At 44.1% G+C, this 24,208-nt stretch overlaps 1 protein-coding gene across 3 annotated transcripts in view; it reads right to left on the bottom strand.

Moving 5' to 3' along the window:
* LRP4 (LDL receptor related protein 4) overlaps positions 1-24,208 on the bottom strand; it is an 84,383-nt gene that overhangs the window by 22,877 nt on the left and 37,298 nt on the right. For all 3 annotated transcript variants that reach the window (XM_069784543.1, XM_069784542.1, XM_069784544.1), the window contains exons 2-11: positions 19,966-20,112; positions 9,860-9,976; positions 7,706-7,819; positions 7,141-7,257; positions 4,555-4,683; positions 4,098-4,217; positions 3,841-3,966; positions 1,381-1,506; positions 797-931; positions 503-628 (exon numbers count right to left, since the gene is read on the bottom strand). In XM_069784543.1, coding sequence (XP_069640644.1) covers positions 503-628; positions 797-931; positions 1,381-1,506; positions 3,841-3,966; positions 4,098-4,217; positions 4,555-4,683; positions 7,141-7,257; positions 7,706-7,819; positions 9,860-9,976; positions 19,966-20,112 — 1,257 coding nt within the window. The remainder of the gene's footprint in view (positions 1-502; positions 629-796; positions 932-1,380; positions 1,507-3,840; positions 3,967-4,097; positions 4,218-4,554; positions 4,684-7,140; positions 7,258-7,705; positions 7,820-9,859; positions 9,977-19,965; positions 20,113-24,208) is intronic.

Raw genomic sequence — 24,208 nt, forward strand, 5'->3', positions numbered from 1 at the left:
GCTCCTACATTAGAGGAGCTGAGGAATAAAGTTAAACAAGTATATAGATGCCCTTAAAAAACAGCAGATGTCCATACAGCAGCCATTCACAGCATTCAGGACTGGTGAACAGCATCAAGAGTCAAACCACAAAGAGCTGTGATAGAACCTTACTGACTGGAAAGATTAAGACACTTCCTGAACAGAGACAGAGGCAGGAGGTTGTTTTTGTCCCAGGGTCTGGGTCACCAGGAATGACAAGGGACTAAGAAAAGAAGGCAAGGGCTGTCCTGCTGGCAGGGAAAGGAAACAGTGAAGTATCTCTCCATGGTCAAAATCACACAAAATTTTCACAGGCATTTACCAACAACCTGGGCATATCTAATACAAATCCAGATACTTCCTTTTCGTCACATGTTGGCTTGGTGAACACCATAATGCTGCCAGTGAAGCATTAGAGACAAAATTATGAGAACTGGACCAACACACACACACACCAGAATAAGGCTGAACTCCTCTTTACCTAGAGCTTTGCAGCTACGCTTGTCAGGTCTCAGCTCGTAGCCTTGCTCACACCAGCACTGGAAGCCTCCTTCACTGTTGGTACAGCCTTGGCTGCAGTAACCTTCCTCAGCACATTCATTCACATCTGTGTGTTACAGACAATGGGAGAAAATTACCATTAGATCATCAACAAGCCAGGCAATCTCACCGACAGCTTGCTTCTGCTTTCATGCTCTGATTTGCACCCTATCATAGCCATCAACCTCAAGCACATCAAAGCAGCAGGGAGGAGGTTACTGCTCTAAAAACCCACCTTGGCATGATCGGCCATCTTCCAGGAGCCTATAACCTGTGTGGCAGGTGCACTGCACCATCCCTCGTACCATCTGGCACTTCTGAGCACAGCCACCATTGTTGACATTGCAGTTCTCCTCCCCTGTTCGTGGACCTGTGAAAGGAACACGTGAAGATAACTGAGCTGAAATCACAAGGCAGCTGCTTGTGTCCTCAGCTGTTAGGCAGCAGTCACCCTTCAGAACAGGCTGAGCAATATGGGGAGAACACAGACTGTGCTGGAAGCTGCCTCTTCACAATCAGAACTCTCCCCTGCAGGCCACCACTACAGGGGACAACAAAGCTCAGAATAATATGCTTTTAGGATTCACTATCTCTGCAGACAAACTTTGATATGTGAGATCATAATCTTCTCCCCATTATTCCTTGTCTGCAGTATGTAACTGGCAAAATCACCAAGGCCTTCTTTCTCAGTCTTCAACTCTGTCCCATTACCACAGCCCAGGTTTTCTTCCTTACACACATCCTTCAGCAACACCAGATAGACTCCCAACACAACACAGTGCCTCCATTTATGTTTAAGACTGAACTTGGAGGACTCACGGCAGTTTTGATGTGGGCTCTCATCACTGCCATCTCCACAATCATTTGCTCCATTGCACAGCTTCCTCTGGCCAATACAACGCCCGTTCCCACATAGGAACTGGTCTGGGGCACACTGAGGAGTCCCTGCAATAGAAGAAGGGGAAAGTAAGCACACCACAGCTTACTGATGGAACAAAAGTCACAGGGAAGAAAAGGATATAGAACATTTTCTAAGATTTGTTACAAACTTTACATATGAGCACAAATCCTTTACTTCCTTGAATTCAGCTCATCTTGCACTCCTTACTGCTCCACATATCTTTATGCTGATTTGGAGGCCTGAGAACTGTCCTCCAGACTGAGTCCAGTGTTGCTTTACTGGAAAGTTCAGCTATTTAGTTTCTCTCAGAATGACTGGAAGGTCCTGGCTTAGTTCCCTTTGGTTCCAGATTCCACAACCCTACTCAGCATGTGCAGGAGAGGAGTCAGTTCCTCACTTTAATCATCTGATATGTCACCCCAGCATGGCTATGGATCTTAAACCTGCCTAGGAATGAGTGTCTTGTCCAGCCCTAACTGCACTGTGATGGACCTGGAATGAGATTTACATGCATCCTTGAAATCTGAGCTCAGGCAACAGGATTTCACACGAGCTACACGCTTCAACTTCTGCTGTTGGCAGGGACACTCTACAGAACTCTTGTAAGTAAAATAATACTGTTTGTAGGGACTTTGCCAATCTGATCGTTTCTTCAGCAATAACTGCATTGTCCAGTTGCCTCATTTCTTGTACCTCTTAAGCTGACTTGGTTAGTGGTTTCCAAATCACCACCCTCTGATAATCCTAGGAAGACAACAGGACAATACAGTTATCGGCAAAGAAACAATTAGATTGGCAGACTGCCTGTAAGCAGCATGGAAAAGGGTAGTTGTGAGATTAGCAACAAGTACAAATAGGAACTAACAGACACAGCAACAGGGAACATAAAACCAAATCACATGCAGATTCATTCACTTTTCAGAGCACAGGAATGCTTTATATGAAGGATTCTGAAACATGGACTGTATTTGTCATATCGAACGCAAAGATCCTTACATCAGCTGGTCTCCTAGTGTTCTAGGAATCTTCTCTCTGTTGCCAATAAAAATATAATTCTGCTCTAAATCCAAGAGGTGACACAGGATTTTAACTCTTGCTACAGACACTGAGACAGCACACTATTTCACTTAGATGAGCCAGTAAACATTCTGCTAGGAAGCCCTAAGTTAATTGTTACCTGCTGACTATCACCATAGACCTAATGCAGAACTGCACAACTAACCTTACAGTAACAATAGCTGTACTCAACCACCTTGGGTTTCGTTTGACATGGAGAGGTTGAATTTTAGTGGCTGTAGAAGTTTGACTTGGCTTCTGGGTGGCAACTCTTCTTTCAATACCTCTAAATACCTTTGTTATCAGGATGAGGAAACTGGGTTACCAGCTTGTCTTTAAATACAATTGCTTTTTCCAGAATCACCACCATCTCCTGCACACTGGTGCTCATGACAGCTGAGCAATCTAGAGCAGCTGCTCTCGAAGGGCTACAAAGTGTGCCTCTCCAGGTCCTCTGAGCTCAGCTGTCCTTGTAGAACACCCACTCTCCCCTCCTCAACAGGCCCAAACAAGGGGTACAGTTTCACAAACCCCTTTCGTCAGCCCTAAACCCACTGCTTAAAATACACTGATCCAGGAGGGTCAGTATGCGCAGCTGGGCTCCACTCAGTGGGATGAATTCATGGACCAGTACACACTATTCCTCAACAAGGCCTACAGACATCCTGAAGGATTTAAGAAAAATAGAAGATTCTAGATATTCCTTGAATCATACCATAACACTAGGGTCTGTTGAAACCCTCCTCTTCTCCATAACCACTATTATATAAAAGAATGGCTATATACGAAATAATTACTAGAAAGAGAGAGAGCGACTCCTGAGCAAATATCTAAAGGAGGAAGCTGACACCCTTAACCTCTAAAACAAAGACTTTATCGTTCACTTCCACAAAATGCCCTTTTTGATTCCACTGCCTGCTAGAATTGCTTGGCAATTTCACAAGGCAACATGAAAGCTATCCAGAACTATCTAGAAGGCATGAGTTAGACACAGTCCATTTGACAAAGGTAGCAACTTTGCACACTATTAATGCTTCCAAGTCTGAATGGAATTGTCTCAGACCTTTGTGGTTATTCATAGTGTAGGGACAGTACAGGAAGATACAGGGATCTGATATTTGACAAAAAAAACACACTTAAGTTAGTTTAAGCACACAGACCTGCACCTGTTTGCAAGCATATAAGATAGCCTATAGATCCCATTCTTCAGGAAGGATGGAAACTCTAGGCTGAACTCAGTGAAGCAATCCAAAAGAGACTTCACTACCTATTACCTCCAGAATGGAAACAGTAGCTATAAGCAGCAAGGCAGCAGGCCAAACCTGTGTTCTCACAGTTCTCCTCATCACTGTTGTCAGAGCAGTCATCTTCCCCATCACAACGCCAGGACAGACGGACACAGCGCCCTGATTTACAGCGGAACTGGTCAGCTGTGCACATAGATGTAGCTGAGGGACCAAAAAAAAGAACATTAGATGAGCACAAAGGATCAGAAGAGACCCAATTCCAAAGCTAACAATCCCAAACACTCTTTTTCATCTGCAGAAACTGAACACTTCCACCAGTTCCCAGCACTCACTGCAGTTCCTCTCATCTGACTGGTCATCACAGTCGAAGTCTCCATCACACCTCCAGCCAGCGTTAATGCACAAGCCACTGTTGCACATGAACTCTCCAGAGCGACAAGGCTGGTGAGATGCTGCAGAGGTGGTAAAGAATATAAAGAGCAAACTCAGACCAATGTAACATCCCCAAAGCCTCTCAGCACCACCCTTACACTCCACTATAGAGGAACTTGGTCCTGAATATGACTCCTCCTGGAAACTGCTTTAATTCATGTATGCAGAAGCGTGCTGACTACACACATCACTATTCTCACTTTCCTCAGTTAAAAAAAAAAAAATTATGAAAGAGCCAGCTTATGTATGAACAATTAGATTGCCATCTACACTGCAATGCCTCTCCAGCCAATGCAAAATCCATTTAGGCTTGCAACTCATATGCTCGGACCAGTATATCACCTTGCACTAACTTACAGCAGTCAGATTCATCAGACCAGTCCCCACAGTCATCATCGCCATCACAGTGGTAGATGTCCAAGATGCAGCGTCCATATGCACACTGGAACTCCTCCAAGTTGCAGGTGGCAGCTGGAACATCTGATGCTAACAAGGGAACCAAAGAAAAAATGCCTGAGGTGACAGGGCACAATCCAGTTTAGATGCAACCTTCTCAAATAATGGACTAGCAAGTATTCAATGGAAAGGCATTGGAAATTACTAGCCATTGCTGCATATCTCTGCATGACTTGTATTACTGAGAGGAACTTAAGTGTTGTTTGTGCTTCACTGAGAGGCAGGTTAAGCCTATATATAAAGACACCCATGCAGACAATCCACTAAAAATAATAATAATAAAAAAATTACATAGGATGTTAGTCTATAAACACTAACTTTTCAAGAGCCATTAAGTTCTAGAGAAGGAAACAGCTATGAAGGAAGGGCTGATGGGAGAGCAACAAAAAGGATCCAAGAGTGTCACCTTCTGTCTTGTGCTTGAGAAACTACGTCTTAGTGCCCTCCAGAAAGTGTTTAAATTGTTTACTAAACCTGAAAAAGGTAGATACAAACATAGATGGAAAAATAAAGATACCCTTTAGGATAGGTCTATATTAAGGACTGAGGCATGTCAGAATGCAACCTTAAAGTATGGAATGATTCCTTTAAAATTTTAACAAAAATAAGCACCTGAAGACTAAAGGAAGCAAGCAAGCAGCAAGGTGCCCAAGTCTGCGGCTAACCTTTGAGGATTTCCCCACCTCCCTTTTCTCTCAAGCTGTCGCCAAAAGAAACCATAAGGAGCACTGCCAGACAGATGACCCCGGGCAAAGCCCAACAAACTCATAGTCAAGAATTTGCCCACTGTTGTCTGTTTAACAGTACACTATGTGGGAAGGGGTGAAAAATACTGAGTCCCACACAACAGAATCTGACACCTCTTCTCATACTGTCCAGAGAATGAATTGCATGTTTCAGGCATATGAGTCTCCCAGCTGAGGAGCTCTGAAAACAAATCCATTAAACAAAAGGGAAAAAAAAACAGACTGACAGTCTGGGAAGTGAACTACACCTGCCTCTCCAACCTGAAGTAGTGGACACAGCCTCAAGGCATGCCGTAAGAGCTTTAGTTCAGCGAGTATCCAGTGGCTAGATACTGCAATGTGTGTTAACGCGTGCCTCGTGAAAGGAACCTGAAAGGAGTGTTTGGGTCTCCTTGAGGAGAAAATGAAGCCAGCAACTTACATTCTCATGTAGTGTGATTCAATTGTCACACACACACTCTCCAAAAGAAACACACACACACACAAGAAAAAAACACACAAAAAAGAACAGTGTAGTCCCACCTTGTCTTAGATGAATGACAAGCAGGATTGGAGATAAGAAAAAGATGACAACCACATGGAGGAAGATAAGAGAAAGGGAGGTAGCCAAACTGAGCTTCTCAGTGAGTTACTTAAAATGCCTTATAGAGACAACTGCCACCCAGGACTGCAGAAGCATTCCAGGTCAGAGAAGCAGGGGTGCCAATTCTGGGTGCCCCTCCACTCCCACAGGAGGCAAGGTTGAAACATCTCCCCTCCCTTCCCAAGGGCCTATTCATGGCCTGCAGGGAAGTGACAGACAAGGGAGTGAGAAAGGGAGAGGGAGAAAGGAGAGGGAGAGAGGCTGGCTTCGTCTTAGAGCCCTTTCCTCCCTTAGAAACGTTTGCAGCCCCTGGCTCCCTGCCAACTCTCATTATCTGGAGAGATAAAAGACGACTCCCCCATGCATTCACTCCCCCTGCCCTTCAGGAGCTGGCGGCCCTGATCCCCCTCCCAGAGCCTTTTGAAGTTTCCTGCTATCTAGAACAAATTCTGCAAAATGCCTTTGAAAGCAGGGTGGGGGAAGGGACCACTGCAACTTCCACAGACACCCACAGTGCTCGCAGATACAGGAGAGAGGCAGTGGGGGTTAGGAAGGGACATAATAGACTCCTGTCCCACTTGCTACAAGCCTGTGAAGGTGGACGAGAAAAACGACTGTTGTGGGCTCTCACGGCCCCCCTTTCCCATCAGTCACTTTTCGGACAACATCCCCCATAAAGCATCTGAGTGAAGAGAGGTTGGTCACGCAGGCAGCCCCTGCAGCATGTCAGCTGGGGACATGCAGTCCCTGAGGATGCTGTCAGTGGGCAGAGCGCCCCACAAAATTTCAGGCAGGAATCAGACATGAGGAAAAAGAAGGGAATAGTTTTCTCCCCTTCCCCCCTGGCCCCCAACTCCTACAGTTTTGTAAAAGCTGTATTCAGTAAAGCATAAGCCTCCTGCTCCCACTCAAGATCACACAGCCATGGGAAGGAACAGAGAAGCAGCCAGGCACAGACGAAGTATGCCTGTGAGGTAACACAAGAGATACACCATTCTCTTGTGCCCTCTGGGGTAGGCAATAGAAGGCAGCATAGCTGCCAGTACAGGCAGGACTAACTTGTTTTTGATCTCTGCTGCAGAAAACATGCCAAACCCCAAGACAGGAGCAGGTCCAAAGGGCTATTTCCTGTGGTTACAAAGCAAGGAGAGCACTTACGGCAATTCTCTTCATCTGAGCCATCCTTGCAGTCTGTGTCACCATCACAGAACCAGTGCTCAGCTATGCAGCTACCGTCACTGCAACGAAACTCCTTCTCCGAGCACTTTCTCATATCTGCAGAGACAGCAACGCAAACAGAGCCTTGTTTTTTCTCACGAGTACCCAGGAAACAACCACACCATGCTCCCAAAGCTCCTAGGGCACCCACAAACAAGATTGCTCATTAAACTATACATACCTGTGTCATGCAGTGCCTGAGCAAAAACATCATTGTTCATTTAACTGACAACAGAGTGCTGGATTCAAAAGGAATCCATGGGACTTCACAATGGCATGTCAAGGAATAACAGGTCTCAAGTGATTTTTGCCTGGCAGGTAAGCCACACAGCCTGAGATCCCAAGTAGCCAGCCCTGGGAACAGAATATCCCACAAGCCCAGCCCAGACAAGCCAGCTGTGAGCCATCGCCATGCTCAGGGGATCCTAGAACTGCACAGGTTAGAGTCTATACAACCCCTTTTAAAGCACTGTCAGGGCAGCATTTGTAGGACCACATTACTCACCACACTGCTCATCGCTGTTGTCGCCACAGTCGTTGTCACCATCACAGTGCCACAGGCTGCGGATGCAGTATCCATTCTGACATGAGAACTCATCTTCCTCACACTCCCGTGGTGCTGCAGGGATACAATGGAGATAAGGTGAAGGCAAGGCAAGAAGATTTACCTTGCAGAACACCAAATCTGTGACATATTACAAATTGAGCAACGTCATCCTCCAAGGACACCATAATGTTGGAGAGCCGATTCCCTTTCCCCTAACAATATCAGGAGGGCCACTGTGAGGTTTCTTGAGTGTCTCTCTTCCACTCCATCCACAAGTCAATAGTACAGCAGGCTCTAAAAGTTGAGAACATGGCTTGGAGGAAGTACCTGGAACAGAACGATGGAGCCACCCGTCCTGTGCTGGTTTTCTAGCACAGCCCCAAGCGAGGCTCAAGAGCTCCCTGCACAGAAAAAAGGCAATCCAGGCCTCTTTTTAAAGGCATTAATAGGCCCTATCGTTATCTAACAAATAATTGTTGGTAGAATTACATCTCCACCTTCTTTTCACAACAATGCCAAAGCTACGTTCAAAGGAAAGGAAATGTTCATTGAAAAAGGAGAGAGAGAATTTAAGCTTCCTCTTCTGAATGTCACAGTATTTGCAGCCTCATTCCACCCTCTTTGCCAGACTTCTAAGGAAGCTTGTCTGTAGACCAGTAAGGAAAGGAAAGGGACTGCAAAATTTGCACCTGAGGACCTCAATCCAACAGAAACCCTCCTATAGTTACATGCTAGTCTGAACAACCCCCGAGAGTCTCTTATTCACAGAACCTTGCCTTCCTCCTTTTATTAGTCTCCAAATCTTTTGACCACACCCTTCTCCACTCTTGTCTTAGATATGAGGGCATTCCAACTTTTTCTGAAAAACAGAAGACCAAACAGACCCCGACCTATACACCTCTTCTTTCATGAAAAACCTTTGAACAGACTGGAAAACTGAGCTTAGTCCTGTGATCCAGAGCATCACAGAGGATGTCAAACCCCCGAACCTTGCTTCCCAGCCCTTTGCCCAGAAGGGCAGGCAAAGATCAAGGGCATACTGATGAAAAAGTAAATTCATTTCCACACAAGTATTGGACATGGAATACTTTATAACCAAGAGCTTTATTTTTGCATTTCTTGAGATGTGGTTCCTCCATCAGAGCCACTCTGGGGCACCAGGCACACAACTTTTTTAGAATTCAAGGGCTATAAAGTAATGTTTATTAAGCAGCTGCAACCATCTCAACCAGACAGCAAAACAGTTCTGCCCCTAACTGCAGCCTGATGCCAGCCCTAGCAACCAGTGCAGTTTCAGAGAAGCTGAAGCTCCAGTGCCACATAACATGCTGGTTCTCTGGCACATGCTGCAAGTACAGACCTGATGATGTGTCGTAGAGAAGGAAAGTTGTATCCCTGAACACCTTTTGCTAATGGAAGCCAAGTACAAGTAACCCTTGTCCTCAAAGGGGAAAGGAGGGGGCTGAACTCTAAAGACTCAGGCAAAATTCCCTCTATTTTAATAATCTGTAGGAGCACAACAGCAGTGCTCACAGCTAGCAGCCTGCCATGGCAGCTCTTCTGAAGATGGCACCTCACTTGGCAGCAGTCAGTCAGTTTTCAGGGTAACTGGTCTCTGCGTGGGCAGCATCCCTACAGCACCTCCCTCTCCTCAGGGAGCTCTCTTTGAAAGGAGAGGATGCTGGGGACAGGCCGGCACAGCAGAAAAGTCAGACAGTGGAACCTGAGGCCCCAGGAAGTCTGCCAGACAGGCAGTTCAGTAGGATTTGGCAGGGGTTAGGTGTTTCCACGAACAGGGGAGGACACAGCTCAGGGAAGTGCTTCATGGGACATTAACTAGCAGGGCTGCAGGGCATAAACGGTTCTCCAGCTGGATGGAGAAGCATCCCCTCCCCCAGGACACGCAGCTGAACAGCAAGCCAGGTGCCAAGGTGTCAGGGCTTACAGGTATCAGGTACACACCTCTGTCAGAGGCAGGATATAACTTATTACAAGCCAAAGGTCTGATTCAGTGGATAAACTCTTACATTCCTGTAATAAAAAGGGTCAGCTTTCCCCAGCCATGGCAGGCAGGCACAACACCCACCCTCTCCCCTCAGAGAGGTGACTTACGGCAGTCCTGTTCATCAGAATCATCCTCACAGTCATTGTCTCCATCGCAGACCCATGACCGGCGGATACACTTCCCGTTGTCACAGTGGAAGTCCAAGGGGGAGCAAGTGGGCAGCACTGCAACAGCAAAGAAACACCTCATGGAGCTGCAGCCAGCTTCCTTCCTGAAAGTGAAGTTCCTTCCCTCCTGAGGGAGGAGGGCTACACCTCTTAGAAACAAAAGACAAAATTTCAAGTCATGAGGAAGAGCTCTTCCTCAGATGGGGTGCCAGGGTAGGTCTGTAGCTTGGCAGTCTCTGCTCTCCAAAGAAGCCCTGACCTTTCCACAATAAAGTAGCCACCACAATTCTCCCACTGAGTTCCTTTTTTCTCTTTCACCCCTGAGCCTGCTGCCCTCCCATAACTGTGCTTGTTTTATAACAAGCAAAATTACATTATCAACATCTTTCATGCATGCTTCCCAGTTCAGTCCATCCTGTTTCGATTACACAGCAAGTTCTTTAGAGTGAGAACTATCAGAAGCAACGTTTTTGGGAACAGGATTTCATAAGATGCATGCTACAGTGCGTGTTCCAGCACAGGGACTCTGCCAACGTTTTTGTCTAACAAACCTGCAAGGAGAAGCTTAGAGGCAGAAATGCACTGCTGGGGATAATTCACTGTACCTCAGGTGTGGGCAATAGAGTCCAAACCCTGCTAGAGGTCTCCAGAAGGGATGGAGGAAGGGGGCAGACATCAGATGATGCTTGCCTACACAGGAGTCTGCTGGCAATTGAGTGGAACCACAAATCCACAGTGTTTGAAGAGGCCTGGAGCCACAAAGCTGGAATTCAAGGGGTAGCATCAGCCCTGTCCTTCCTTCCCTCCCACAGATGAGAGGAACACTCAAGCCAGGGAGGTTCACACTTTTAAGTGCTGCCAGCTGTGGTAGGGAAGGGGCTGCACAAGACTGTTCCTGACAGGTGTGTTCTCCAAAGAACAACGTTTGCTCAGCAACGTGAAGGGGTGAGGGCTGGAGAGGCTAGTGCCTGAAACCCTTTCATCCCAGCCCAGCTTGCCGACAGCATCTCCCATCTGTCACCAGGCAGGCCAGCCCTCTTCTGCTATGCTGCTACTTCTTCCCTTGCCAACGCTATCCTGCAGGTAGGAGCACAAGGGGAGGGAGGCGGGTAAAAGAAGAAGGTGAAGACAGCAGCCACATACACAAGGAGGGGGATTTAATAAGGAGAACACATAGTCACATTTTCGGCTATTCCAGCTTCCTCAACCCTCCACTTCCCCTTGGGCCAGGACTGCTGCCAATGTCCTGTGAAAGCAGCATGGATTACACTATACAGAATCATTCACTGCTCTCCATACCAAGTCCTCCAACATTGCTCACTAAGGGCCTGTCCTAAAAGCCTCCCACCCTAAGAATACACTAGTGCAGTTAAATTCAGACTTGCTCTAACATCTCTTTTCCTAACCACAAATTCAGATCATCTTCTCAGCCATTCCTGCAGTCTGGCACGCATAGGCATCTCTGTATCTGAGAGAGATCATTGCAGACACCACTGTTCTCAACGCTGAACCCGGCACTAGGTGACAAAATACAGAATCTGGCACTGGCCCTTGGGAAAAGGTTCTTCCCATCATGTCCAGGATGCCCCATGCAAATATATGTCCAGGTCAGATCCAGCTACTTCTAGACCGCAGAGAGGTATGAAGGAAAGGGAAGCATACAGATCTGTATTTTCACCCCACAGGTTTGAAAGCACCCTGGTTTTCCAATGGCTGACCCGTTTCCTTACACTGAGCTTTCTCTGAACACCCCTGTGCTGCTGCATCAAAATGGAGAGGGAGCTTCCCCTTCTTCCCCAGGGCAGGCAGAAGGGGAAAACACTCCAGTTCCCAAACTCTGCTTCCAAACAAAACCAAGACAGATCTTTGGATTCAGAGGGTCAGTCCCACAGATCAGCCCTCTCTTCCCCAAGCACAACTTCCACACACTGCACACTGAGCAAACCTTTCCCGGCCTCAGCTGCAGTTTCAGGACTAAGACCATCCCCCCAGCATATGCTTTTCTGTCTGCTCTCCCCAGTCCCAGCGTGACTAATCACCAAAGGACTGCACAGGAGCCACCTGGAAGGGAATTTGCACGCTGACTCTCCAGGGGAGAATTCTTCAGGCTCCCAGAGGGTTAGGCCATTAGCACTGGTTCAGAGCCGATACCATTATCCCACTGAACCGCTGCATCCCTTCATGAGGTAACGACACAAAATGAAATTCCACCCCTACAGGGAGCAGTTCAGCCAATTTCATACCCCCCCTAAATATAAAAATTGAGCTTCAAGCACAGGGGAGGGGAAGCAGGGGGAAGAGGGCGAAACACAAACTGCCACATACAAAGGAGGACCTAATTCCCACCCCAGCAGACAGCAAGTGTGTGCCAGCCCAGACAACACCAGGGGGGAGATAAATCCCCTTCTACAGGAGCTTTCCTTTAAAGGAGGAAGAAAAACCACAAACCCACTTAAGACAAAAAAAAAAAAAATTAATGAAGGCTGATGTCTCATAGAGCAGAGGAACTGCCAATGGGATCAGGGCAGGGATCCACGTAAACTTGTAACCTGAATCTAATAATGGTCAGAAGCAGATGCTTCAAAGGAAAATGCAAGAGATTCTGGGAGCAGCTTTCACACAGGGGCAGTCTCTTCCTAACCCCCTCTTCCCAGCTCTGCCCTCCCAATCCACGATCCCTTCTTCCCATTAAAAAGCAAACTGCCTACAAAGAAACATTCCTGTGTTTCCTTCTATTTGTTCTAAATGCATCAGGCTTCAGTTCCACAGTATGGCACTTTGCTCTAGGGTTGTTATTATTCAGCCCTTCTGTTGGTCATTTATTACTTCATATTTTGATGAGTTATATTCCCATGGAGTTAAAGCTGAGGGCATACCACTACCCCAGAGTTAATGTTTAGTACTGTTGTAAATATATCCAAAGTGTTTGGAAATGTGAAGTTAACAGGAAATTCAAAAGTTAAGAGGTCACACTTAGAACATTGAAACAACCTCCACTATATTTTGTCCTGACATCATGGAGCAGCTATACAATTTGGTAAGTGTATTGCTTTAACTCATGTAACTCATTTCAAAAGCCACACTTCCATGGTCAGAAGAAGAGTATATGGCAATACAAAGGAAGCAGTAGGAACTCCTTCCATTACCAGAGATGGAGCAAGACCTCTCTGGACAAGCTGGATTAGCATCTAGGAGACTGGAAACAGAGCCCCTATATTCTCTTCCCAGCTTGGTATTGACGCTTGCATGACCATGGCACAGTTCTGTCTCTTTAGCCCCACTTCCCCAACTTGTAAAATGAAGGATATTTATCACTTCCTAAGAAAGCTGCAAGTCCTTCGTAAGCACTGCTTCCACTGATGAGAAAGTAATCACAAATTGCACTAACATGCTTTCACCACTACTCATACCAGGATTAGGTAATGCAACAGTAAACACAGTTAAGCCTCACCCCCCCCCCTTCCCTGCTCAATTCTAGCTTGATCTCTCCGTATCTGTGCAAAGAAATAATATTTTTCTAAAAGAGATGAGCAAAGGCAATTCCTAGGATGAAGGCAGACAAATGCCCAGACAGACAGGGACTAACTCATCTCCCTAGGCAGAGCAGAGAGGCAGGATGGGGAAAAAGCCCAAGGAAGGGAAGCTGGTGGGAAGAGCTAGGCTGGGCAGCAACAGCCCAAGAGAGCACATCTGTCAACTGACAGTGAACAACACAAAAAGGCCTTTGAACTTCCAACCATTTCCCTGAGCTCATCCCTCTGCATGGTCACACTGGACATCATCCAAGGTTTCAGCAAAGCTAGGTCTATCGTAAGCCTGCTATTCCTCCCCCTCTCCCAACTCCTATTACACAGGGCACTCTTTTATGGCTGAGCAGAAGGGGAAGGGGGAGGGCGGGGGAAAAGGGAAGTTTATAAGGTGAAACGCAGGCTGAATCACGTCCCACTGTCCTTTGAACACTTTATCCCTGTTGCCTGTGGTGAGCAGGTTGCTTTGTACCCAAGGACAGTGAGCGACTAGTGTTCAGAACCCTGGAGCGCAGTGGTTTGAACAATACTGCTTGTTTAATTAGACAAACTCTCAGTCATGTGAAGAATGAGAAGTTAATTTAAAAAATAAATACAGACTCAAAAAAATTCATGCTACCTACATTACAAACAACTGCAGCCTGACCCCCCAGCTATGTCTACGCTCATGCATGTGTATGAGCACAGATATACACACAAACATAGATCTGTTAGCTGAGATCTGTAGCACAGTGGGCAGTAAGTCCAGAAACAAGAATAAAGGATGTTAGTCAATCTCAGGAAGAAATAGGACACACTGCATTTTGCTAACTACATTTTGGAAAATCTAGTTCCAGAATAACATAAAACATTTCTAATCGCACTGCTGAACTGTGTTTAAGGATGTTGCTACTCAAAAGAAAAAAAAAAAGAAAGAAAAAAATTTTGAAAAGAGTATCAGCACCCCATCTTTCACAGCCCTTTGATCACAAGCGCTCTGCCCGAGGGGGCACTGCATTAATTCTGATGCCTTTTAAAGGAAACACACATACTCCAAGCCCAATAAAATGACGAAGTATGGTTCCAGATATAGAACTGGTGTCTTTTTTCAAGAGAAACTTGAACTCTTGTGAAGGGTTCCTAATTAGTAAAACTTGAAGTTTGGAAGTGAAGCTTCATCTGAGCTCTTGCATCTCAGCTCAAGGCTGCTGATTAAGTGAAGGACAGAGGGAAGATGATTCTTTTAAAGTTTCCATTAATTTTAGTAAGAGACCTGTGAGATTTTTATCCTCACATCACCTCAGAAAATTTTGTTGTGGGACTGATAAGTAAGCTATACTAATAGCCCTGTTCTCCTGGCAAGGAAGAGACCCTCTCCTGGTCTTGAACGAGTTATAGCTCAACAGGAACTGCCTAAATTTCCCAGTGAGATAGGAACAACAGCCCCCTTTCAGTAAGCTTTAAGGTAAAAGGAGTAAATTCTTCTTCAATCCCTTTAAATGAAAAAGTATTGTACATCAGTGCATGGAGCTAAGCAAGCAAGACTGTGTCCCAAGGAGCTACACATTTACAAGCAGATTAGGTATGATACAGATCCAAAATTCAGAGTAAGAAGGTTCTACTGGGGGATGGTTATGGGGGGATTTGGCGTATCTTAGGAGAAACAGAACTATTTATCAATCCTCAGGCCAAGTTTACTCAGTTGTCCTTTCACCCTTGCCACAGGAAGTAAGACTCATTCACACCACGCTGGACTTCAAAGCGCATGCAGGAGGGCAGAATGAAAACCATTCCTCCGCTTGCATGCGGCTTTCGTTAGGGACAGTCCAAAGTAGTCTCTGTTGGCACAAGGCAGGAAGGCAGCTGAGCTACTCTGTGCATGTGTAGCAAAGGCTTCCAAGTCAGACACTGTCAGCAAGCCAGAGAGCTGACACCAGAGAAAGTCTATGAAGCTGGCATGACAGCTGTGAGGTTGCTTATTATTATTATTACTACAGCATTCTGGCTTGTAAACATGATCCAGAGCAGGAAGCAAACATGTCACTGAATAATTGGCTCCCATCACAGCAGGACTTCAGCTTTGCAAGAAAAACAGTTCCTGTCAAGCCAGGTAAGCAGAGGCAGGGCTCTCCCAAAAACAACGGGAAAATACCTAAGAGAGGCAGACATTCCGAGGACACCAATACAAGCGGAAAATGTCTGGGGTGTGCAGAAAGGGTAACAGTGGAGGAAAAACTTAGTGCAACTGACTCAAAAAGTGGGAATTTGTTTTATAACTTGTAACAGAACATTAAAAAAACCCAACCAAGCCAAAACACACCACATTTTAAGAATTTATCTCAAATTGAAAATCTCTCTGAAAAGGAAATGTTCCTTGTGTCTGCTCTTGTTTTTCATAGCTGCAACTCCTCTCACTCACCGCCAAGTGTCTTGCCCCCGCCCCTTTTTTTTTTAAATACACAGTGTGTTTCAAGCTATCTGTCATTCTTTAACTGAAATGATAGATTACCAGTTCAAGGCTAGAAAATTGCATTAATATGGAATTTAGTAAACTCCAATCAACTACTTAAGCATATGCAGTGCTATATATACACAGATGCAAGACTGGATCTTGACTTGCAAAAGTAATGTTCACCTTTCCCCCCACCCCACGTTTCACTCTCTTGCTTTACTAGGAGTCCAGCAGTCCAACGTCTTCCCATTCTCCTCTCCCTTTCCCAATGAACTGGACAGAACTCTCTCAGGAACTCATTCATGTCGCTGTATCGGCTTACAGCATACATATGAGCTGATACACTGAAGGAAAAGTAGACCTTAAAACAAGCATGACTGCAGCTTTATTTCTCCGGAAAGTTAAGACATTCACAGGGAAAAAAAGAAAGTCCTGTAACTCTGTAAAACTAGCTTGCAGCAGACCAGTGGAAATGTGGAATTCCTTGCAATCACTTCTGTTTACTCTTCTGATCAGAGACATCTACTTGATGATATTATAGTTCCTGTCTTTAAAACGCAGAACTATACTTGCATACGTTGCTGAAAAAGAACCCCGGCAGCTTTAGCATCTCAGAAGAGTCCATATACGTGGTTGCACAGACTTAGGTTCATGAGTCAGAACAAACCACTGGGCTCACCCCAGCATGAAGACTAGCCCCATGGTCTTTGAGGAATCTCACTAATTTTTTCACTAGATCTTCAACATATCTGGGGCTTGTAGGATGACTTCATCAGGACAACCCAAAACTACAGCTCAATATTTATATTAAAAAGAAATTCACCAATTTCAGACCTGGTACAAGTCAATAAATAAAAAATAAATCAAGTTTAAAACAGAGTTGTCCAAAATTTCACTCCAACCAGAACACTGTATGCATGTCACAGACAGATGGCCAGGGAAGGAAAGAAAAATCTGTGAACTGACCATTCTCATGTACTATGTGCAAGTATCAGTGCTGATTTGTGAGAAGCTTAAATTGATTTAAAGTTCAAATTGCTGTTCCAAGTGGCTCACACCCCACCTCTGCTCTTGCACTCCTGCTGCCTCTTCTTTATGCTTGGCACAGTCAGAAAACAGATCAAATGAAAAGTTAACCCCACAAATGAGTACACATTCACAAGGCTCCTGTGTGCCAAGCAAAAGAGAGGGATTTAGCAAGTGATCTGCTCTAGCAAAAAGTTTCAGTGCCATAACAACTAAGCAAGATGGGAAATAGCACAGACAACTACCACAAACCTACGCTGCACTACACTAGTTCTTACAAGCTAACAATAATATCACATACCTGGACTCGTAATGAGGAGCTACTCAGAGCAAGATTCAGCAGGCTTAATGGAATAAGTGTTCCTAGGACCCCTCCACTGCAACCTTGCATGTGTGTGCAGAAGCCATGCACTTAATAGAGTCCTTAGCCCCATCGCTTTACTTCCATTTTTGCTTTCTTCTTTCCACTAAATTATACTCAGAGTACTTCTGGCTGTCAGGTGAAAAAGTTCCCCTCTTCGTATTTATTCTACTACAATGCAATATTTAAAAAGGCAGCTCATATTCCAGTCCTTCTCCTTGAGTCACTTTTCTACTTTGTATAAATGCAGCTCTATCTCCCCTCCCATCTTGTCAAATCTACTGTTCTTCTCTGTACATGCTAGCTTACCTCTCTCACTAAATTGCAGAGACCTACAGCACAAGTCATATTCTGAATGAGATGTTTAAACATTCCCATCTTATACGTGCTGTTTTACAGACAGCTCCCTTTCCTTCAGTCTTATTCCTCCCTTTGCCTTGTTAGAAACTGTAAATTAAGAAAGGCAGAAGTTAAACCCAGTTCCTACAATCTCTGTTGCACTTGGTTGTCTGCCTCCACTTTATACACTTCCCAATGCCTGAGAGTATCCGCAGATTGATCACAGTTCACTACTACTCCCTAGTTTGCACAGCTTCCATTCAAATCCATATGGGCCAAATTTCCTTAATATATTAGGGATACACCATAACCACAGCTTTCCTGTGCAAGACCAAAAGGTTCCTCTCATCCAGGCCACAGAGAGACACGATGCAACAGCAGATGCCGAGAGAAGAGTGTAAGAACATAGCATGCAAATAAACATTCTTCCTTAGAAGACAAAATCTGCCTCTATTTGTGATACAAAGACTTCCTGAACAAGAGGTGGCATATTCATCTTTAACAGCCCTCAGTGGATTTTACATCCATAAACTTGTCAGACTGCTTTCTGAGAATCTTTGAAATTTCAAAATCAATGTTTTGTGGCAAGGAGATCCACAGCTTAAGTATATGTTGTATGCACAAGCAAGTCTTGTTAGCTTTAAACAGTCTCCTGCTAGTTCCTGTGAAAGGTCTTATCCCTCCTGCCCCCCAATCCTACAACGCCTGCTTAGCTTAAAAATCTTTGGTGCTGGATTTTGTTGAAATACAAAGTAGACCTTATCAACAAGTATCTCTTGTCTAAATCATTACTATTTCACCACGTTTCAATAGATTTGTGAAGCATGACTTCCCCTGACAAACACCTCCCCCCCAAACCAAAACAACACACCAAAAAACCCCCACCAAAAAAAACCCAAACCCAAACCAACCCCCCAAACTCCCTCCTCCCTGCAAAACACACACACACAAAAAAAATCTTCCCCTGCGCTCAATAAGAAGCCAGCAAAATCAGTTTAGTTATTGGATATGCCTTACGTCCCCAATCCCCTTATTCCTGCTCAGCTTCTCTTTTTTTCAGCCTGTGCAGTTGAGTACAGCCTCCTCTCGCCTGCTCTTTTGAGATTTTAATACTATTTCTTCAGTTCCCAGATCCTCATCTCCTCTTTCTTGAGCATGGCAAGTTCTCAAATTTGCACTTTTCTACACTGAATGTAAAAATGCAGGTTTACCTTCCACTTTCTTTGATTTCTCCACTTAAGTTCACTTCCTTGCCCAATAACCCTTTCACTAATCATCTTTAAACCAAACACTGATTACCTCAGTTTGCGGGCAATCTATTTTTCAAAACCCTATTTTTCACCCAAGGTCTTCCACGTTGCTCACTATTTGCAAAATTAAAAGAAACAAGAAGTAGTGAGAAGGAAGCAAATTTTCACAAAGCTGGATTGAGATCTCCCACACTTAAGGAAGAAGAGATTCTCCAAAACAATATTTCAAAGATGAGGAAATGTCCTTTCCTTATAGCAGTCAACAGTGGAAACCAGGGAAGGCTAGAGAAACATCCAACAGAGGAAGATAAATTCCTCAATCATGTTCATTGACAGGAGCCTTAAATCTTCAGCTCTAGGGAAACTTTCAGGAAAGCAGTTCCACAAAATTTGGCCTTTTCTCCCTCCGTTCAATTCCACCACACTCTGTGGAATATAAATAGATCAGGTAAGAAAGCAACTTAACTTGTGGCTCCAGGGAAAAAGGTTTTCTCTATTCATCTATATCATGCTAAACCCACTAAGAGTTACACTTCTTATCAGTTCTCACCTAGCTGGGCTCAGCTACACAGATGCTGACACCATGCAGATACACAGTAGCTGCAAGGTAACTTCTCTCAGCAGACCCCAAGACCAACTAATGTTGATTAGAGTGCTTACGTTTCCCGCCTGTTATAAGGCAGCCAGGACAGAAACTAGAATGTTACTTAAGAGGGCAGACACTATCAATACACTTTTTCACACTGCTTATTTATTTTCCATTAATATTTATAGCAAACCCATATAATTTAGTTCACAGATAGTGCTTTTGCAAGGGTGAGAAAAAAAGAGGTACTTCTCTCTGTCCCTCCTTTCCCTCTAAAACACTCATGTCCAATAGCCATCTAAAACCAGCTGCAAAAGGCACAGTTGGGCTTTCATTGTGCTTTACATCAGTAGATACTGGCTCTGTTAGCCTCCAAGTACTGAAGTCAGTCAAAAGTATGTAATCTACCATCTTAAACATTTGTCATACAAAAACTAGGATGTGCCTGTAAAACAGAGAAGCACCAGAAGAGAAAAAGTTAAGACATTCAGTTTTCACAAACACAAGTCAAGAATGGTATTCTTACTGCAGCCATCTTCATCACTGTGGTCCCCACAGTCATTGTCTCCATCACATTGCCACTGAGCAGGGATGCATGTGCATTCACCAAAAGCACTGACAGCACATGTAAAATGATTACGTCCACAGGAGCATTCGGTGCTACTTGTAACACCTGTAAAGGAACAAAGAAAAACAGTATTTTGAAGACATCCATCTATTTTAGGGTAAATACATTAAATACAAAGTGACATCACAATTTTTCTCCATGTACACACTGTATGTATGAACACATACTCTACTGCAAAGGAAAACATTCACCTCCCTCACACTGTTGAAATAGGAGATCAAGTACTATGAACAGTCTGCTGGAATGAGGCTATTTGAAGGCAACAACAAATAGCAACCTGCCAAAAAGAGACTCAGGAATCAGTTAGCTGAAAAATAACTTAGCGCTAGTCACAATCAAATTCAAGGAATCCCAGGTATCAGAACACCCTTTTTATTTTACAGACTCAGTCTTCTCCTAGAGCACAGTGCTGCTGCTGCTCCACTTAGTTCTGACACCACAACAGAAGGTATACCAAAGATGCTACTTCAGAGTTATCTGGGGTCTTCTCCAGACCCTGAACTTTATAGATGCAAACCTTTTACATGTCACTGCTTTAGACATTTCAGACTCCAGTGAAAGAAAAAAAAAACCAAAACCAACACACTATCCTTTCTTATTTATCTGTAGAGATTAAACTGTGACATTATCCTGTTCATAACTGGCATTTATAAAAGAGAAGAGGATTTTCAACTCTACAAACTGACCAAAAGAAAATACAGCCCAATGTCAATATATAATCTGTTAAGAACACTGTTTTCCAGCCTTAAAGTTAGCTTAAGGAGGTCCCAACTCTTTTCTCTCCTCTCCCAGCTACAGAACAATACTCTGCACAACTCTTGACTCTCACCCCTGTGCAAATGCAGCTATTTATGATATTATCCCACACATTGTCTTAATAAATCTCTGCCTTGAGAGAGAATAGGCTATAGCCCACCTCTCAAAAAGGAAAAGGTCATGCCTGCACTTCTGTCTGATGTCATCTAGACAATCTATATAATCAATATCACTGTTAAACAAATGATTATTCTATCAATCAACAACCCCCTCAGACCAGTCTGTGACTGGATTCTTTTTGCATGGCTCCTCTTTCTGCAATTCAAACAAACATAAAGCTCTCAGATTAAACAACAGACCATAGGGAAAGAAGTACAGAGGGATACCTGCCCAAGTCGTAGTTATACACATCCTGAACTATTGCAGACTTTTTGATCTCATTTGTTACATCTAGTGTTCGACTCTGATGAACCATGAGCTGTAGCAACACAAGCCAAAAAAAAAAAAAAAAAAAAAGAAAAGAAAAAAAAGAAAAGCACCTCATAATTTCCTTGTTTTCCATTCTAACTGAGAAAAGCAGTATCTGCAAAATTTTATGTAACTATTCTGCAACTCTCCCAAGAGCAGAATTCCCTCCAGCAAAGACATCCACTTGTGCAAGTTAAGCTGATTTAAGTTTAGAGGGGATGCACTTTTTCCTTGAGGAACAAATCCATGATAAGTTTCTTCTGCAACAAAACTGGCAGAGGTTTCCGCCAGCTTCTGCTGCCTGCTCCTAACTGCTACACTGCAGGCTGCAAGGCTTTGCTATGAATTATTTTCCAAGCACATTCACAAGCCGCTGAATTGGGCCAACCAAATCCGTTGCAGGACCTCCCTTCACAGACTGCCATGGGTGTAACAACCTTTTAATCTTTCCCCATCTCTGCTACAAATTATCATTAAAACATTTAGTAGAAAACATTCATCTCAAGGTATTACTCAAGGTATGCTAGAGAAAGCGGCCAGTATCTGGTGTAACAAAGGACAGAAGCCAGAAGAACATAAGGTGGATAAGGAACAGAAAGAAGGAAAGGCAAATGGAAGAGGGCAGAGTGGTCAGATCCTCAAAGAACTTATCAGGTATGGCCAGTGCAAAGACTGACTCAAAAAAACAGCAACAGGGGTGATGTAGAGTTGGAAGGCAAAAAAAGCAGCACAGACATCCCTAAGGAAAAGCAATGCATCATCTATGCAACATATCCAACTATTAGAAATAAACATAAGGAAATTCAGAAGAACCACAAACCTCCCCAAAAATCAAACAGGTTCCTTCAAACTGGCAGCACAGGAAATTCAGGACAAGCCATCTTCTGCTGTTGCGTACCACTGTTTAGAAAGGCAGAACTAGCCATATGTTGTATCCAAGGTAGCTGCTGTTCAAATCACCTTTTCCAAAGCAATTTTTCTACCATTATCCTCAACAGTACCCCAAAGCACTTATCTCAGCTACTTTAAGCTCCAATACCCCTTCCTGTTGGAATACACCAAGATGATCATCATCCTCATTAACCCTAGAAAAAGACAAATATGAAAGACTAGTGACTGGCTCTATCTTGCCCAGGCTCCACAATGTCTTAGGGTAGCTTCACCAACAGGAAAGGATCAAACATCAAGGCAACCAATTCTTAAACTAGGGGAATGTATTTAATAATTTATTTCTAGATAAGCACAAATGAAAGCGTTGGGGAAAAAAGTCAAAGTGAGTTATTTTAGCTCCTGAATAGCAGCATGGAGGTACAGCTCTGCAGCAGCAGAGAATTAGTGCAGCTGTCCCAATCTGCAAACTGCAACTTAATCTGCTGTATTGTCAAACACACAGTTATCTTCAAAAGTTGCTAGCAGTATCAGGTTACATATATATATATATATATATATATATACACACACACGTATTAAATCTGTTCTTCCCACCTCATTGAAGTTCCTATGTTCAGTCATCTCTGGCTTGTGTTTTTACCATGTTATAGAAACTGTTGGAAGCTGAAGGATATGTTATGACTCAGATACCAACACTCTCTCATATGCACTAGCGTGTATCTGTAGTACCATTATGCAAGCATACTTTGCTTAACTAGTCCACATTATGACCTTTGTGAGTCTAATGCTTTGTGATCTGTGACCTTTAGGGTAACTAACCTTCTAGTCATTATAATGATGCATTTTATAAACCATGATTTACCCCAGTCTTACACTTGGACAAGTAAAGCACATTATTGTTTAGAGACCACACTAATTCCAACCTATAAACAGTATCAGAAGAACCAATCCTGGATGAGTAGTCTTTATCCAGTAAAAGAACAGGTTGAATGAAACCTGGGATCCCCTGTAGACAGCAGGAATTTTCTCAATTATTTCAATGTGTATAGTGTTTCACTCTTGGTGTCCCATGATTATTTCCCAGGGCTCAGAGCTCCAGCAACATTACCCTGTAACTGTATCTGTAACAGTAGACAGCCAGGAAGGATAAAGATGAGAAGTATGTTTTCTCCAACTCCCTCAAAGACAAGCGGAAGTAGCGCATTTGGTGTGAGAAGCCTCAATGGAAGACTTACTCTTTAATGTCAAGCTCTCATTAAACATAGGGAGTGTGAGACAGAAGACTAACCAAGCACGCACAAAAACCTCCACTGTCAGGTTTCAATCCCAGTTAGTCAGGGGTCCAGGAACAGGATGGAAGTCAGCACTTGCTGTTCAGGCAACTGGACCAACAATCAAAGCAGACATATCTACTTACACTTCTGCACATTCTTCTGGAGCAGGAACAATGAGAGGTACCTCTGGGCTTAGCCATGACAAATGTTTTTCCTAAAACTTTTCATCACACAGCAAGCTTGGACATTTTACAAATCCTCTATATTCACAAGTAATTTCACTTATGCAGGAGGCAAAAACCTGACATTTTAACAATGCAATATCTACAAAACAATACACAAGAGCTAAACAGAGGCATTGCCAGGTGCTGAGCTGACATCACTCAACTTTCCTAGCCTCTCGATACCTCATGAGACCACCACACAAGTTTCCTACTCTCTCACTTCCCCATGGGTACAAGCAACCAAAAAAATCATCTTCACTGTCTGTAGTTTGGTTCCCTCCAGATGTGACAGCAGCAGGATTTAGTAACCAAACAGTTTTCATAGTAAAGCATTATACAAACAGCCTCCAGATTTTAAAAACAGGAAGTCTGTCTAAACACAGGCCTCATTACTTAACATCTGCCATCACCTTAAATTTAGCATGGTATGCTCAGTTTCTTCAGATTCCTTCCAAATACCCTCCCTGTCTTCATGTTTATCTGACAAATAAAATGCCTCTTGAGGGAGGGTGGGTTCCCCCCCCCCAC

The sequence above is a fragment of the Haliaeetus albicilla genome, chromosome 5, assembly GCF_947461875.1.
Source record: "Haliaeetus albicilla chromosome 5, bHalAlb1.1, whole genome shotgun sequence".
In the NCBI taxonomy this organism is placed as follows: Eukaryota; Metazoa; Chordata; class Aves; order Accipitriformes; family Accipitridae; genus Haliaeetus; species Haliaeetus albicilla.